This window comes from Dermatophagoides pteronyssinus, unplaced genomic scaffold (assembly GCF_027571235.1).
Source record: "Dermatophagoides pteronyssinus isolate colony J.1.1.1.1 unplaced genomic scaffold, Derpt_VIB-CSIC_2022.12 sq0003, whole genome shotgun sequence".
In the NCBI taxonomy this organism is placed as follows: Eukaryota; Metazoa; Arthropoda; class Arachnida; order Sarcoptiformes; family Pyroglyphidae; genus Dermatophagoides; species Dermatophagoides pteronyssinus.
This window is the reverse complement of record NW_027461527.1, coordinates 121533-140017: the sequence shown is the minus strand read 5'-3', so window position 1 is coordinate 140017 and position 18485 is coordinate 121533. Positions and strand designations below refer to the sequence as shown.

The 18485-nt window shown below is 31.6% G+C and overlaps 4 protein-coding genes and 1 pseudogene across 4 annotated transcripts; 3 read left to right on the top strand and 2 right to left on the bottom strand.

Moving 5' to 3' along the window:
* Positions 1-31: 31 nt before the first annotated feature.
* Positions 32-2164, top strand: Fbxo42 (F-box protein 42). Its single transcript, XM_027341180.2, has 2 exons — positions 32-341; positions 411-2164. The coding sequence occupies exons 1-2, from the start codon at positions 164-166 to the stop codon at positions 2108-2110; spliced, it is 1878 nt and encodes a 625-aa protein (XP_027196981.1). The 5' UTR covers positions 32-163; the 3' UTR covers positions 2111-2164.
* Positions 2107-8153, bottom strand: LOC113791399 (phospholipid-transporting ATPase ABCA3-like). The gene is made up of 4 exons (XM_027341175.2): positions 6684-8153; positions 5536-6601; positions 4039-5464; positions 2107-3968 (listed from the first exon to the last, which is right to left on the bottom strand). The coding sequence occupies exons 1-4, from the start codon at positions 8099-8101 to the stop codon at positions 2248-2250; spliced, it is 5631 nt and encodes a 1876-aa protein (XP_027196976.2). The 5' UTR covers positions 8102-8153; the 3' UTR covers positions 2107-2247.
* Positions 8154-9237: 1084 nt separating this feature from the next.
* On the top strand, positions 9238-10739 carry LOC113791411 (uncharacterized). The gene is made up of 2 exons (XM_027341189.2): positions 9238-9728; positions 9794-10739. The coding sequence occupies exons 1-2, from the start codon at positions 9453-9455 to the stop codon at positions 10322-10324; spliced, it is 807 nt and encodes a 268-aa protein (XP_027196990.1). The 5' UTR covers positions 9238-9452; the 3' UTR covers positions 10325-10739.
* A 308-nt stretch (positions 10740-11047) lies between these two features.
* LOC113791410 (lachesin pseudogene) lies at positions 11048-12487 on the top strand (annotated as a pseudogene).
* On the bottom strand, positions 12374-14218 carry LOC113791406 (uncharacterized). The gene is made up of 3 exons (XM_027341184.2): positions 13724-14218; positions 13443-13655; positions 12374-13372 (listed from the first exon to the last, which is right to left on the bottom strand). Exons 1-3 carry the CDS (start codon positions 13958-13960, stop codon positions 12497-12499), a joined length of 1326 nt encoding a protein of 441 aa, XP_027196985.2. The 5' UTR covers positions 13961-14218; the 3' UTR covers positions 12374-12496.
* Positions 14219-18485: the final 4267 nt, after the last annotated feature.

Here is an 18485-nt window from a genome sequence, read left to right as displayed (position 1 = left end):
GCATGCGTAACGTTTTACCATATATTTTTCTTGAGTCATAATTATATGGCCATATGTCATGACTCAAGATTCCTTGAATTTAAATTTGGATGGCTATCTAAAAATGAGAATCGTATTAATTTATTTGTATTAGCTGTGATATATCCAGCTTAAAAGTAAAAAAATGAGGAGAAATTCTTCAGTAGAAACTTCAATCAATATTGATTCGAAGAGATCAAAACCACGTACGACTATTGATAATTTACCATCATTGGCTATTGAATATATTCTAAGTCAATTAACTTATTATCAATTATTACAGCTAAGACTTCTTTCTCGTCATTGGTATTCATTGATTCAGGGTAAATTCTTCATGATTTTTAATCAAAAAAAAAAAATTTGGATTAATTGAGTTTGTTGTTGTTTAATAGAATATCTATCGCGAGCGGATCGTAATTTTTTCATCAATCTAACCAATTATCGTGTGCAATGGGTTGCCGTCAAAGAACAGGTCGAATATTGTAATAACTCTCAATTATCACATCAGCAGCAGCAATCGGCAGCTGTTATAATTCCTCCTGAATCGAATCTAAATTCATCGAAAAAATTACGAACAATTCCACGAATGTCACCAAGACTTCATCATCTGGCCTGTTATGTGGATGATTATATGTATATTTATGGTGGATGCGTATCATTGACCACTACTTATAATGATCTTTGGCGTTTTGATACGAAAACCAAACGTTGGTCCCGAATTATTGCCGAAGGAACTTTGCCACTGCCGCGTTTGTTCGGTTCATTATCACTATACAATTGCTATGTTGATAATAATGACAGTGGTGACCGAATTCGGAAACAATATCTGGTACTATTCGGTGGAATAGTTTTCAACGATAAACTACAACCACCAACATTTGATGATCGTGATCGTTTGCTCAAAACAATACATTTATTCGATATTGAATTGAATCGATGGACATTAATCCAAGTAAAAGGTTCGATCGAATTAAAATCCTGTCATCATACGGCAACTATAGTTGATGATGAACTAATTATTGCCTGTAATGGCCATGGCTATGTTAATGAACGTCCAATCGATGGTAGTGATGCAGCAGCTTCATTATTTGTATTTGATTTACGACAACATCGTTGGCGTTGTCAACGTACCATAGGACCTATGCCTACTGGATTATTATCAAATTCTACACGCGTCATTCCACCGATGGCAACACCGGCAATGATATTACAATCTGCTAAAGAATTATTTTGTAGCCGTACGCGTGCCATACCTAATTCCTTTATTTTGGATAATCATAATATCTTATTTATAAGTCACGTTTCCAATTATTCACAACAAGCATCACCATATGCATCTTTGCTAAAACGAACAGGTCGTTGTCAAAATTGGCCAAATTGTGTGGAATGTCAACATTTTTCCAATGCTCATGATGACGATGATGGTGGCGATTATAATCATCACAATCATAATCAAACACCATGGCAATGGCAATCGATTGATTTATCGAATGTTGAACCTGATCTCAAATGTGGCAATATCTGTATGATAAATGATCGTTTATTAGCCTATTTATCAGTGAAGAATCGATATTTTTATGAATCAAAAACTCCGAAACATTCAATCATTCAGCAACAACCATCCATCATAATATCGCAATCATCATCGAATGTACATTCTATGGATAAACGTACGATTCTACATGAACGTCGTATTGAAAAATTGGATTATTATAAACGTTATTATGAAGATCGAATATATCGTAATGCAGCCAACCGTTCCAATAATAATAATAATAATAATAATGGTGATAATCAACGACAATATGCCCCATTAACAATGGATCGCCATTATAATGTTACACAAAAGATTACCTTACAATTGCATTTATTAGACATAACTGAAGTGTTAAGCCATCGACGAATACGAAAACTTCGTGCAACACGATCAATGGATTATACAGTTGCACCGAATGCATTCAATTATTATTCATTGGTAGCAACACCCGAATCACTAATACTATTCGGTGGTTATTTTGTTGATGAATTATATAAAGATATACAAAACAGGCTATTTTTACTTGTATCAAAACCAGAAACCAGTATCAATTAATTTAAAGAAACATTTGTTAATTTTATTAAATCAAAATAGCCATTACAATTATAATATATCACTTGTTGATAGAGAGAGTGAGAAAAAGAGAAAGAGAAATAAAGAAAATTATATATAGATCAAAGCGAAATTTTAAATCAATCTTTTTTATCTTTATTCGTTTTTTGTTGTTTTTGATTTTGTTGTTGATTCCGGGCGAACAATATGAAAATATTTTCCAATGTAGTATCGGATATTATATAATCTTCTAATTGTAGTTCTTTATCAATTTGGCCCATTATTTCGAACAATTTTGACCATTTGATAGATTTATCTTCAACTTGATATGCCATTAAAGATTGATGATGATCCCTTAATCGTGCCGATGGTATAGCTTCAGTGATTCGTCGTTGACATTCATTACTATAATCCTTATTTATTTCATTTTCTCGTTTCAGACGTATTTGTATCGTATATCCTTGTCCATATTTTGCACGTAAATGTTGAGTAGATCCAAGACAACGAAAACGTCCAGAAACCATGATGGCTATACGTGAACAAAGAGCTTCACATTCTTCCATTGAATGTGATGTCAATATGATGACACTGTTGAAAAGCTGTCGAACAAGGACAAGTGTACGCCAGATTTTTCTTCTAGCACTTGGATCAACACCGGCTGTTGGTTCATCCAAAAACAACATTTTCGGATTACCAATCAAAGATACGGCTATAGATAATTTACGTTTATTTCCGCCACTATATGTTTGGGTTCGTTTTTTTGCATGTTCCTGTAGATCGACCATACGAATTAGATCTTTAACTTCGTTTGAAAGTCGTCTCCATGGAATACCACGTAATGCTCCCATTAATTTAAGTGTTTCCACTCCGGTCAAATTATCCAATAAGGCATCAAATTGTGGACAATAGCCAATGTCACGTCGAAATTCACTTAAATTATTGATTAAATCGATTCGTCCGTCCATAATGGCATTACCATCGCTTGGAAAAATATCACCAGTAAGCATTGAGAATGTTGTAGTTTTACCGGCACCATTAACACCCAACAATCCAAAACATTCATCATGACGAACACCGAAACTAAGATGATCAACAGCAGTAAACGAACCAAAATGTTTAGTTAATCCATGAACAAGCAATAAGTCAACATTATCACGTTGACTTCGTTCCGAGAGAATTGATTCAACACGTCGTTTTTCTTTAGAAACATCCGAATCTTCAAGAGCAATTGAATCATTAGATTCAGAAAGATTTCGTCCCAATATTTGATTGTACAAATGTTCAATCGAATTTATCAAATATTTACGTGAATATTGTTGAAAATTTTCATATAAAATAACTAATACCATAAAAACTAGACCAGATCCAAATAGCGTAAGGATTTCAGGACCAGAACCAAATCTTCCAAATGAATAACTACCCGAATCATAACAAGAATCATCTTCTTGACAAATATCTGGACAACAGCCTTTGAGCATTTGATTCATTCCAAACTGATCATTATTGTCTGTTAAATTCTTACATAGTTCTTCAAGATTTTTACCTACAGTCGAACACAATTTATAGAATAAATTTGATTTGTACAATTTTTGATAACCAAATAACATTGAAAATATTGGTATGCATCGAATGTATGGCAATACTGCTTGTGTCGCATTTAAAAATCCGGAACGAATACCAAAATTATTGATTAAAAAATCGCAAACACCCATGAATAGATTTCCAATTAAGCCCATAATTAAAAATACGATAACAGCAAATGTAAATCCCGATGAATTCACATCAAAAATATAGGTTAAAAAATATGCCAATGGTATTGTGCCCATACCGAATACAAACAATATTACAAACAACACTTCGGCTAAATTAGAAAAAATTGAAAAGCAACAAAATTACTCTTAAATATCAAAACAACCAAATTAAATACATACCGGATGATTTGGAATCAGGATCGAAAAATACATTATCAGCATCAAATAAATAGATGAATAGATAAAGAATCGATATAGTTAGCAAATGATAGGCCAAATCGAATATAAAATGACTGATCCAGAATATTGATGGTGATACACCAGCCATCATTTGTAATAATTTGGATTTTGTTGTTCGTTCTTTAATCGGATAAAGAACATATGATGCGGCCAAAAATGGAAATGCAATTGGTAACAATAGTAAACAACATACCAACCAAGACAATATCAATGATGCCATTGATTTTGTCAATGATTCAGGATTTTCATTTATTTTTTCTTCAATCAATACCGGTTTAAAAGTCATATCGATACCGACTTTTGATTTTAAATGTTGTGGACTAGCCATATCGAGTAAGGTATCGAAAAAGATTTTTACGGATAACCAAGCCGAATAGGTTTGTTCTTCATTATACCATATCTTATAAGAACTTTTTGTTTGATTATCTTGTAATCCAAAAAGAACTTTTTGTATATAATGTCCAATAGCTCCATCATTATGATTTAGAATATAATCTTCAAAAGATATTCGTGCATCAAAATTACCGGTAAATATAACTTGACCATGATCACGATCAGAAACGATACGTTTATATGATTCATATAGTTCAGATTCACCTTGAAAATATGATTCCATATTTGGTCCATAAAGATGTTCAGTATTTATTGGTATAGGATCAAAATTTTGATTTTTACGTAAATTAGAAAATAATGAAGCTATACGCATGGCCAATATAAATATCAATAATGGTATTACCAATTGTAACAACACCATTTGCCAATAACGTCGAGCATAATGAAATCGTTTTAAAACTAATGCTATAAATTGATTTTTGACCAAGGCACAACCAGTGATCATTTCGGATTTTGGAGTTAAACGTGGAGTCCAATTTTGATTATTGTGATTATCATCATTAAGACTATGATCACGATTGTTAGTTTTTGAGAATTGTGATTCAAGAATCGAATCATCATTTTCAACGGCAATGAATACATCTTCCAAAGTTGAATACGACAAACCGAATGAATTGATGCCATAATTTTCAAGATTCTGTTCCAAATCTCGAAAAAATGGTGGGAACTGTTTCTTAAATCGTTTCTTTTGTTCATCAATATCTTCATCGCTTTTGTTCAATTCTTTTTTCCGATTATTTTCAACATTTTTTTCATTCAATGTATAGATTACTTCGGTTTCGATTTCAGATTTAAATTTTGCTGTAGGTATATATTTAGTAATAATGTTAAGAAAACGACTTGAATTAAAATTATTAGATTGTTTTTCCACACGAAGTTGATAACCGGTACCGAAAGCATTTTTCAAAAAGAATGGTGTACCACAACAGCTAAGTCGACCTTGATTCATGATGGCAATACGATCACCTAATACCTAAAGATTTTATTAAATGAATAAAAAAAAATTTTAAATTTTACAATTCAAATTTTTCAAGAAAAACTTACATCCGCTTCTTCCATATAATGAGTGGTCAACAGAATTGTTTTTTCACGACGTAATGAAATTAACAGATCCCATATGACACGACGTGCTTCAGGATCTAGGCCTGATGTTGGCTCATCCAATATCAATATCTCTGTTCGTCCAATCATTGCCATACCAAGTTGTAGTTTTCGTTTCATACCACCAGATAATCTTGATGCTCGAGTGGCAGATTTTTTTGTTAATTGTAATAAATTCAATACACGTTCAACTTCTCGATCAATATTAGAGAGTTTGGTATCTTTTAATACGGCAAATAATTTCAGATGTTCAAACACTGTCAATTCAGGAAATATAATGTTTTCCTGTGTACATAGGCCAATACTTTGTCTTGCCATACGTGTCTGAGTAAATATATCATAACCATTGACAAAAATATTACCAGATGATGAAGGATAAATTCCAGTAATCATATTCATTGTGGTTGATTTACCCGCACCATTATGACCAAGTAATACGGTTAGTTGTTTACTATAAATCTTCAACCATAGTCTATCAACTGCAACTTTATTGCCGGGAAATTTTTTTGTTATATTTTGTATTTCAATAGCTGATTGTAGTCTAATAGGATCTGGTTCAAATGCTTGTGAATTCAATTCAGGTGGTTCTAATTGAAAAGATGCAATATCTTTTTTCGGATGCCAATATGATGGATCAAATATAAACCATGGACGTTTAGGTACACCATATTGAAATGGCCATACACTATCCACATACCAGATTAAAAAGGCATACAATGCAAAAGAAATGATGACAGAAATTATGACTAGCAATATTGTTAGATCACCATATGCAATTGTTGAATGATTAATTGTAGAAAATGTTAATGATTGATCAAAACTTTCGAATGTTCCCAATATTGATATGAACCACATAATCGATCCCATCGGTAACATTGATAGAAAAAATCGTGTAGCAAAACATTTATTACCAATAGTTTCATTATTGATAGATGGTACCCAACCACGAAAAATAATTACACTTATCATTAACCATAGAATTGTTGTAGCAATAACAGCTATAACGGGTCTAAATAGAAACGAGTAAAAAAATAAATTAAATTATTAACACCTTTTTTAATATTGAAAAAAATAATTAATTGATTACTTACTTATTGAATACGGTTGTGATTAACATCGAAAACATTATCATTTGCATTCCAAACAAAACAAACGTAATGAAAAATATAATCACTGATGAATGAACAATTATTGGATTTTTGAACATAGTAAATGCAACAGTAAAACCAAGTGCATGAATCAATATAACAAAAAAATAATTAATAAAATGTGCAGCCCAGAATACTATATCAGCGGTACCGATCATACGTAATAATTCTTTTGATTTGCTTGATTTTTCATCCGTTATACGTTTAACAATTAATGGTACAAATAATGTATAAGAGATTAATGTAAATAAACCAAGTAGATCAAATATGGAAAGAAATTCAATTTTTGGATCACGATATGCTGGATATGGCATACGATTCAATGTTATTTGTTTCAAATCAATAGATGAATTTGAATATTGACGAAGAAATTCTCTATTTAAACGACTTGTTATTTCTACAATCGGTATATTCCATATGTTTTGAAGTGAGTTCGGTGCTTGACTTGATTTTTGTGGATAAGCATTCAAACTGCTATGTGCTGCTGTTCGTGCCGGTATTATTACATCATAAACAAGATGACCATTCTCTAAATCAATTTTATGAATATGTAGACCCAATATTAACGGATAAAAATCCATAAATTCAACATTTTTCAAATCATATTTCATTTGTTCCACCATAATTTCAACATTTTGAGTTGCGTTGACCATTGTCTTCATAACTTCATCTTTATCATTTTTTATTTCTATCGGAAGATCTGACAAAGATCTTTTTAATGTAGCTAATATACGTCCAGTTTCTTGTGTATCCGGTGTATAATAAATTTGTTTTAAAATAGGAATTGCAGCAGAAAAATCCACCAATAATGTTGGATTTCGAAAATGCTGTGCCGGTTTCATAGTATTATCATCTTTAATTATTTCACGAATTTTTTCCTCTTCATTGTCTTGGTGATTAGCTTCATTTTCATTCAATTTTGCATGCGGACTTAAAGTTGTTTTTGAATCTTCGGGTGCTTGCGTTACCATCGATGAATTGGAATAAATAAATGCAAACAATAATATCAATAATATTGGTCCAATCAATTCAAAAAATGTCGATATATAATGTACACGACGTATGATGAATGATTTCCATAAAAGTATGAATAATTGTTTCATATAAATACGCATTTCTGAACTTTTGGAATTATTATTTCGTCGTCGATTTAATAGATGAGTTTCAGGATCATCATACATTGGTGGTGAATTTGATGATGATGATGATGATGCCGATCCGGATGCTGCTGTCGATCCGGATGCTGCTTTCGATACGGATGGGGCTTTCGATGTTGAATTCATTGTTGTTGTTGTTGTTGTTGTTACTGTTGGTGTTGTTGTTGTTGGTGATATAGTTATTGTTGTTAAAGTCGGTGACATAATTTGTCAATTTTCCAAATGAATTATTATTATTATTTTTTTTTTTTTTTTGCTAAACAAGAATTATTCAAAAAAAAAAAAAACAAAAATTAAAAATTAATTAACGTAAATCAAAAATGATGTTTGATGGTTACGGTCGATTGGTTATTGATGATGAACACATTAAATTATATACTCAAAAAAAATATTGAAAAAAAATTCATCGACAAACTCTAACATCTACGTAGATGATGATAATGATTTTAAAAAAAAATGCTAATCCTATAAAATATGTGGTCGATAATTTCAATTGAGTAGTCATGGATATTCTCTTACTAAAAATAATAATCTGACATTTTGCCAAACAACAATGGCATTTCAAAAAAAAAAAAAAATCAATTTCAAACTTTTTTCAGACCTAAAACAAAAACTGATCTTACCTGCAATATCAAATATCCAGTATATTTGGTATATTTGATTTTACAACTTTTTAGCCCTTTTTTTTCAAATGAAACAGATTGGACTTGGTGTTTTGACAATAAAAAAAAGCAAATTATTATATAAAAAAAAATGAAACACTAAAAAATCAAAATGAAAACATTTATTAATGGACTGATTAATAAAACCTTTTATTTTCTAGAATAAATAAATGAAATTATTGATTAAACAAATAATAAAAAAATAAAAGGAAATTTAATTCCGGATTGAATCTAACAAAACAGCATCACATTACTTTGTTTTTTGCTTTGTTGTTGTTGTTCAATGTTTGTTGCCTATAACAACGGCCAAATTGACAAATTTTTCAAATGAATCATCATTGTTTGGATGCATTTTTTTTAAAAAAATTCGTTTGATGATGACAAAACAATGTAAAAAATAAGCAATTATTATTAATTAAGCGAACTTAATTAGATTGAGAAAAAACTCTCCCTTATTTTTTTCTTTTTTTTACTTTCACTTGTCAATATTAAAAAATGGATAAAATTGCTACGCCTGTCAGTTTTTCTTCCCCAAAATCATGAACTAGTGTTTATGAACGGTTTAAAAAAAAAAAATTTCATTACCATGTTCGAAATTGTCATGCGCAAATTTTATAGCCGTTGTCAATTGATGATGATGGTGAGCAGCCATTCCTCAAAAAAAAGCATTCGATTTTAATGAGCCCGGTCTTTGTGTGTATGTGTTGTGTATGTAATTTTTATGGCACGGCATTTCTTGACTCTTCAACTAAAATTTTTCGCGCTTGCTAGTCTCGAATCTATTTTTTTTTGTTTGTCACATTGTTTTAATCTTATCAATTTTTTTTAAAGAAATTTGTTTTTTTTGACCATTAATTTTTGTTTGTTTGTTTGTTTGTTGATCAAAATTAATCATGTCTGATTCAGTTGATAATAATGCAAATGTAACGGCTGATGATAATGTAACTGATGTTGCTGCTACTGATGTTTCGGCTGATGTTGTTGAAACAAAAGTTGAAGTTGAAACTTCATCATCAACAACAACAACAGCGGCCGAACAAGAAACCGCATCAGACGTATCGAAAAATTTAGAAATTAAATCATCAACAGAAACTGATACGAAAACTGAAATTGAAGAAGATAAATCAACAACAGTGGCAAAAGGTGTTGAAGAAAAAATGGATGTTGATGTAAGTTTTTGATATATTTTTTTCCAATTATTGTTTGCTAATCAAAAAAAAATTTAATTAAACAGGAATCAAAGGATGCTATAACTGATGAAACAGCAGCAAAAGAATCATCAGTAACTATCAAACAGGAGGAGGAATCTAATGCGAATAACACGCAACAACAGCAGGAATCATCTTCAGAAATGAAAGCCATTGATACTAAAACAATTGGTGGTGATTCACAATCGAATGCCAAATCGAATGAAGAAAAATCATCAACAGTTACTAATAATAATTCCACGATCGAATCGGCTTCAAATAATGAACAAAACAATAAGATCACCAATAATAATAAATCCGGTACCGGTGATGTTACAACAACAGCAGCAGCAGCAGCTAATAAAGAAAATCAACAACAACAACCAGCACCACCATCATCAGCTAAAAAGAATAAATGCGATCTAGGTAAACTTCCTATACGACAATATATGGATGCAACTGTTGTACCATCATTATTGAGCGGTCTATCATTACTGGCTAAAGAACGTCCAGCAAAACCATTGGAATTTTTGGCAAAATTTTTATTACAAAAATCTAAAGAACAGGAACAAGAATAATATAAATGATAAAATTCACCGAATTTTCACCAAGCATTCATATTTTTATCCATTCTTTTCACTTACATACATTTGGCCATAAACTACCTAAATAATGAATATACACATACACACACAGTATCATCAATAATATCATTATATTTTTTTTCAATTTCTTTTTTTTTCTTTCCGTTTTTTTTTTCTAATTTTAAAATTTTTTTTCTTCTTCTTTTCACTACATTCTGCTATGTTGATGGATATGAATTTTTTTTAAACAAAAACAAAACAAAACACTATTTATCCTTGAAATTCTTTTTATTAATAAGATTTCCATATGAATGCAGATGAATTTTGATAGAGAAAAAAAATTGTTTTTCGCAATTTTTTAAAAAAAAGTATGAAGAATTAATAAAATTTTGAATTTTTACCATGGCAACCTGTAAATATTGTTAGAATTTACCTGGCTGATGTATGTATGCAGGTATGTGTGTGTGGTATGTTGATGATGATCATTAAGTAGTGGTTCATTTGGATGTTCATTTGATTGTTGAGCAGGTTGGTTTTTTTTGTTCATATTCAGTGTATATACGATTCGGTTCGTGTCAAGGAAATGAAATGAATGTTTGAATTGTTTTGATTGCAAAAAAAACGAAAAGAATAACATCCTTGACATTCCATTCAATTCGGTTGCAATTTTACCGTTTTTTTTTCCCAATTTTTTTTCCATTTAATAATCATTGTACAATGTTTATCATTAAAATCTTGATATTTATATTGTTTTTATCTTCATTTGATTCATTTATAATGATCAATGCACAACGTAATCCAACAATATCATTTATAAGTAAAGATAAAGTAGTGAATATTGGTGATAATCTTGAGCTGAAATGTCAGGCACAAGATGCTGAAAGTTATCCGGTTGCATGGACAAAATTAAGTCCATCCGCTGATCAAGAACAAGTATTCATATCGAAAGGACAATCAATCATTATACCAAGTAATCGTCATCAAATTCTTTATGATGATCGTGATTCAACATATACATTAATAATTGAAAAAATTCAAGAAATTGATGTTGGTATTTATCGTTGTGAAATAACAACAGCAGTTAATACAAAAATATGGGCCGATGTACCGGTTATTGTACGTATACCACCTGTTATAGCGGATAATTCTACACGTTCGGTTATAACAGCTGTTGGTGAACGTGTTACATTAAAATGTTATGCATCCGGATATCCAACACCAATGATTAGTTGGCGTAGAGAAAAGAATCGTTTATTACCAAATCAAATGGCTTTTTATAAAGGCAATAATCTTACTATCGAACATGTTACCAAAGATGATCGTGGAACATATTATTGTGTTGCAGATAATGGTGTTGGACAAGGTGCACGTAGAAATATTGGTGTCGAAGTAGAATTTCCACCATTTGTACGAGCAGGAAGATCATTAGTTAAACAAGCATTACAATATGATGCTGATCTTCATTGTCATATTGAAGCATTTCCTTCACCATCCATTCAATGGTATAAAGATGGTCAAATAATTAATGATAATCAACATTATCAGATTAATACATTTGTACGTACAGATGAATTTATCGATACAACCTTGCGTGTACGAAGAATTGAAAAACGTCAATTTGGTATCTATATTTGTCAAGCAAATAATAAATTAGGTACAAATCAAACAATGATTGAACTTTCCGAATCGGTTAATATTGTTTGTCCACCGGCTTGTGATGTTGGTTTTTATCTAAGTGATGCTACGGCAACCAAACATTATTATCATTATGGATTTTTATCAATTTTCATTATTATGGCTATCATGATTTCAAGATGACCGGTATATATTTGAAGAAAAAACTTTGAGTGCAATTATTAGGAATGCCAAAAAAATGAATCAAATAATCAATAAAACAAATATTTTTTGCTTGTAACTTGGAAAACTGCCCCCCTCCATTTGAGAATGATTGGCTTTATTAATTATATTGATTATTATATGAAAATATTTAACTTTTTTTTCTGTATTTTTGGATGAATTGGATTTTATTGATTTTTGCTCTTATTTTTTTTTTTTTTTTTGGTTGACATGTTTTTAATGATAAAAATATTTATGTACACACACACACACATAGATTTGGATCGCACAATTATTAAAATTTATTTTCATTTTTTGAAATATTTCATTTCATTGAATCGATGATGATGATGATGATGATTGAGATGAATCAAAATGTCCAGTATTTGGTTCAATTGTTAAACGAATTCTTTTAGCAAATAAATTTCTATCATTATCATAATAATGATTATTTGAACATAATTTAACATTCGATGTTGTTAATATTCGATTACCATTATTATTTTGATTAAAGCTACCATTTAATGATGATGATGATGATGATGATATTGATTTGATTGTAGTGGACATATTAGGTATCGATTCGGTGGTATTATCATTGTTCGATGTAATAATGATAGGTGTTTTGGTGACTGTATTATTGTTGTTGTTGTTGGTGGTGGTGGTGGTATTTGTGGTCATATTCGATTCAGAATTTGAATTTTTATTCTTAATAAATGTCGGTATAACAGCGGCCATAATCCGTGCTACATCTGTTTGTACATCATTAGAAAATAATCGTTTATATTGTCGTCGTTGTTGTTCAATACAATCGGTTGAACAACTTGCTGTTGTTGAATCATTATCATTTAATGATGATGGTGTAAATGCACAACGTGGTAATGGTGATGACCATTCATCATTTGCATCACGTACCGATTGTATTAATGATCGTAATTCATCATGTGCCATTTTTGTTAACCATTCATAATATGGTAATTCATTTCGTAATCTTTGTATCCAAAGCCATATATTTGGATAGCTACTTAAATCAAATTCAACAGATATTTCCAATAATGTAACATTAGCCAATATTGATATATCGGCAATAGTTAAATGTTCACATGCAACATAATGTTTATTGATTAAAAATATTTCCAACAATGTTAATGCATTTGTAACGGCAATCAATTTTTCACCACGTGATGAACTATATTCACTTGGAAACTATAAATTTGGATTGACAAAATCCGAATAAGAATTTAGATTCAAAAACAAAATTTTTTGATAAACTTACCATAAATTCATAATGTACAGCCATAACAGCATGACTAAGTGTTTTGAGATCAAAATTCAATAATCGATCTACGGTTGCACGTTTTTCTGGATCACGTGGATATAATGTTGAATCTGGTGCATATTGATTACAAAGATATTGCATAATTGCTCTTGATTCCCAAAGAATATAACCATCATCATCGATTACTGGCAATGTATGGCATGGATTTATCTATAATGTAAAATGATTTATCAATTTTACAAAACAAAAACAACAACAGAAAATAAAAAATGAAATACCTGTCGAAATTTTTCGGTTCGTGTATCAATATAACAGCGCATTGCAATTTCATCCAATGGAATATTCAAATGTGTGGCAACCATTTTAACAGCACGACATGCTGATGCAGTACGTGATGTATAGAATTTTATTGGTTTTCCCGGTGGACGACGACCTGATACAGTCGAAATATTGGTCATTGTCGTTCCATTAATGTTATTGTTGTTGTTGTTGTTGTTATCGGTGGTTGAAGACATTTTCTTTTTTCCGAATTCTGATTATCATATATGTTACAAATAAGAATCAAAAGTAAGTAAAGATTTATTGTTATTTATCGTAGCTAAATTATTATTATTATTATTTGTTGCAGAATTTATTTGAACCATAAAGAACATTTATATGCCAGTGGAATGATCAACAACGATGATGATGGTATTTTGAAGTGATAATGATGATCATCAAAAAAGAAGAAGAAGAAGAAGAAATAAAGAAGTGAGAAAAACTTTAAATGAATGCTCAAATACTCACAAAATGGTGACGATGATGAAAATAATTATTATCAACATTTAAAGAAAAAAATTGATTACTCTTATCATATCATCATATATATTTTGGTTGCTATTGTCGATTAATAATAATTATATCGTCTTATTATTATCATCATCATTGTATCATATCGACCAATAACAACACACCAACAATTTGTACTCGCAATATGGCAACCTCTCCCCAACAAAAATCCAATCCAACAAAGAAGAAGAAGTAACAAATTCAAGCATTTTTTAAAAAAAATATATGATTATATTATATGTGAAAAGAGATAAAGATAAAAAAGAATCATCATCAATAAAAAATAAAGCCATATTTTTATCAGGTTATCATTATTAATGATCATCATCATCATCATTATCATCATAATAATAATAGTTTATTCAAAGTTGACCTCTAGAACTAGTATTATACACTAGAGGTAATATCTTTTCAGGTAAATACAAAAAATTAATAAAAGAAATTAAATATAAAAGAAGAGAAGAGAAAAAAAAACAAAAAAAAAAAAAAAAGAAAAAAAAATGACAATAATAATAATTACAAGAATCATATCAAAATAAAGGAGAAAAGAAAAAAAAAATAATAATAATAATAATAATAATAATAATTACAAGAATCATCAATAAAAGAAGAGAGAAATAAAAAAGGAAAAAAAAAATAATAATAATAATAATAATAATGATAATAATAATAAAAGAAAAAAAAAATACTAATACAAGATTCTTATCAAAATAAAAGAAAAAAAAATAAAATAAAAATAAAAATACAATAATGTTAATCTGAAACAAAAACCAAGGCATGCTATAATATTTTATAAGCTTGCATGAAGTAGTCCAGTAGCTCCTCGAGGTTGTGTTTGTCCATTTTCAAGGATTTCAGCTCGTGACCCATCCTTAATTCCGTCAAATGTCTGGCGTAGATGGTTGCTGGACAATGGAGCACGACATGTTCAACCGTTTGCTGTTCCCCACAGGTACATCGGTCGCTTGTCTGGATGTTCATTTTATTTAAATATGTTGCGAATTTTCCATGACCACTCAAAAATTGCGTCTGGATATAATTTGGTATGAACTTGCATTGTTTACGGTCATTGATGGTGGGGAAAAATGACGCTGTTGTCCGACCTTTGATAGAGGTGGTCCATCTTTCGTCCCAGTCCTTGTTTAATTTGATTTTTGCGATTTTTAGTCCATGTGATGTTGGTATTAGTTCGTAGTCGATAGAAACATTTTCCGTAGCTTTCTTAGCTAGCGAATCTGCCAGTTCATTGCCCAAGATGCCGACATGGGCTTTAACCCACGTGATACATATATGAGTCGTGGAGTTCTGGATACTTTTTTGTATTTTTAATGCAAGACTGTCACTGGTGTTTCTGCTGCAGACGGCATTGATGGCAGCTTGTGAATCACAGTGTATTTTAGCATCAAGATCTTGCTCGATGCACCAATGTGTTGCCGATAGTATTGCCAGTAATTCGGCCTGGAAAACAGTGCATTCGTTGGCTAGGCGTTTTTTCCCAGTATGAATGATTGCACTATCTCTCATAGCCACGAAAGCACTGCCAACCTGGTTTGCTATTTTCGAGCCGTCTGTGAAGATGTCAATAGTATGGGATTTTTGACAGTTTTCGATGGATATGTTGGTGTTATTGGCAGGATGTGGTCTGAAGGAGAAAGGTGCTCTTATCTGGAATGATGCTATGGGGAAATTTCCAATGCTTGGAGTCCCTTTCTTAAGAAAATATCTATTGGAACAATAGAGAATCTTTAAGTCAATCGGTTCGATGTTAGCGAGAACAGTTGCTGCGTCTGTAGAGATTGTTCTATAGCCTTTTATTATTGATATAGCAAATGATCTTTGTATCGATAGAAGTTTAGCTCGTTTTGTTTTATATTCGAGAACATCTTGCCAAGAAGAACAGGCGTAGGTAAGAATTGGCTCAATAGCTGAGATGTAGATGGTTCTGCGAACTTCACTAGATAAACCCCATTCTTTTCCCGTTGTTCTTAATATTTGATGATATAGCCTGCGTGTTTTGTTGGAGATGAGATCAAGATGTTTGTTCCATTTATTCTTATTTTCGATGATAACTCCGAGGTATTTCATGTGTTTCACGATATCTATTGTAACGCCTTTCATCTTAAGATCGATTTGTCTTGTTTTTCTTCTCTTGGTGACAAGCATAGCTTGTGTTTTGCTCGGGTTGAATTCAATTTTATTGTCTTCACCCCATTTTGATATTTTTTCCAGTGCTTTATTAGCCCGGTTTTCACATATGTCGAGGTTTTCATGAGATACAATCAAAAACGCATCATCGGCGAATGCTTGGATATAGCAGTCGTTTGGTAGTCGCAGTTGAAGAAGGTTGTCATATAGAATATTCCATAAGAGAGGAGAACATTTTGCCCCTTGAGGACAGCCTCTGCTCAGCGATTTTTCTGATGTTTCTCCACAAATTGATAACTTTGCTTTCCTGTTTGTGAAGTAGCTTTTGAGAATATCAATAAGATTATTAGGAATGTCGAATTTTTTGAGAGAGACAAGGATCAACGACCACCATGCCGAGTCGAAAGCTCCCGCTACATCGAGCGAGACAAATAGACCGAATTTGTTGTTGTTTAAGATTTCTTTTCGTTTAGAGACGATGATATTTATCGCATCTTCTGTTGATCTTTGTGGTCGAAAACCGTATTGTTGATTGGATAGTCCTGTTGGATGTTTGTAGATCCAAAATAGAAGGCGTTTATATATTAATTTCTCTAGGATTTTTCCGGTGACAGAAAGAAGACTGATGGGCCTGAATGCTTTAGCAGTTTGTAGATTTGAACCAGGTTTTGGTATGACTTTAACGATAGATATTTTCCACCTGTCCGGAAATATAGCAAATTTGAGACAAGCATTAAAGATGTTCAAGAATAGTTCAGGGAAAAGATAGCTGATATGTTTGATGATGTTTGCCGAAATTGCATCTTCACCAGGACTTTTGTTATCATTCTCGGTTTGTATAGCGTCATTAACTTCTTCTAAACTGAATAAAACATCGTCTGGAGCTGTACATGCAGTTTGAGCGGCTGATGAAATAAGCGATTGAGTATGATTGTCCGGTGGATCATTAGGAAAGAATTTATTAAGCAGGTGATTCGCTGTATCTAGTGGCGTTGTAGTCCAACCATGTTCTGTTTTTATTGATTTGAGACTTTGATTGAGATTTGCTGGGCTCTTACACCATTTGTACACTTGCTTCCATACAGATGAGCTGTCTTGAATGGTGAAAAATTCTCTGATAGATTTCTTTTTAGCAGCGATGAGTTGAAATTTGTATTCTTTGACACAGATGATATATTGATTGAGGTAGACTTCTCTGAGAAATTGGTTGTTTGAACGCTTCCATTTTCGTCTTAGTCTTTTACATAGTTGGTTTTTCTCTTTGAGCTCATCAGTGAACCAATAGATGGAACGCTTTCCGGATCTTTTTGGAGGAAGAGTACGTTCACATATCGTAATTATGGTGTCGGTTAGTGAATTAACGAGATCATTGACTTCACACGCTGATTCTAGATGTTTAGATCGTCTATTATAGAAAGCTATTTCTTTAGATGCTGTTAAGTTGAAGTTGTCCCATTTTATGTTTTTTGTTTTGAACTTTCTAGTGATTGAGCATCCATTTAGCGGTTTCGAATTTAAAAATTGAAAACTTATAAGGTTGTGGTCAGAATGCGTTATATCACTATGCACTTTCCATTCATTCACGAGATGTATAGCTTTGTTATTGACAATTGTGATATCTATAAAGGTCGCACTATCACCAGCTTCCCTTGTGGGAGTCATGCAGTCGTTGAGGATGATGAACTGATTAGATGATATGAAGTTGAAGATTGCTTCGCCTCTATGATTTGTAGTATCACTACCCCAGGCTGGATGCCAGCCATTAAAGTCGCCGGTGATAATGATTGGAATATGAGAATAATGGGAGATGATTCTGTCGAGATGATCGAGGTCTTCCTCAAGACTAGTGTCTGTTGATGGGGACGAATTAGCTTTTTCTAGTGGAGCGTTTGGTGATAGGTATACGGAGATCAATAGAAAAGGTTGTTGATTATTTACAAAGACACAAGAACAGTTCGTCGTGGTGAATTGTTGAATTAGAAGTAGGTTAGGCAACGTGGTTGCGATCACAGATTTTGGATTCGGTGAAGAGAGAACACTATACCCTGTCAGACCACAAACTCTATC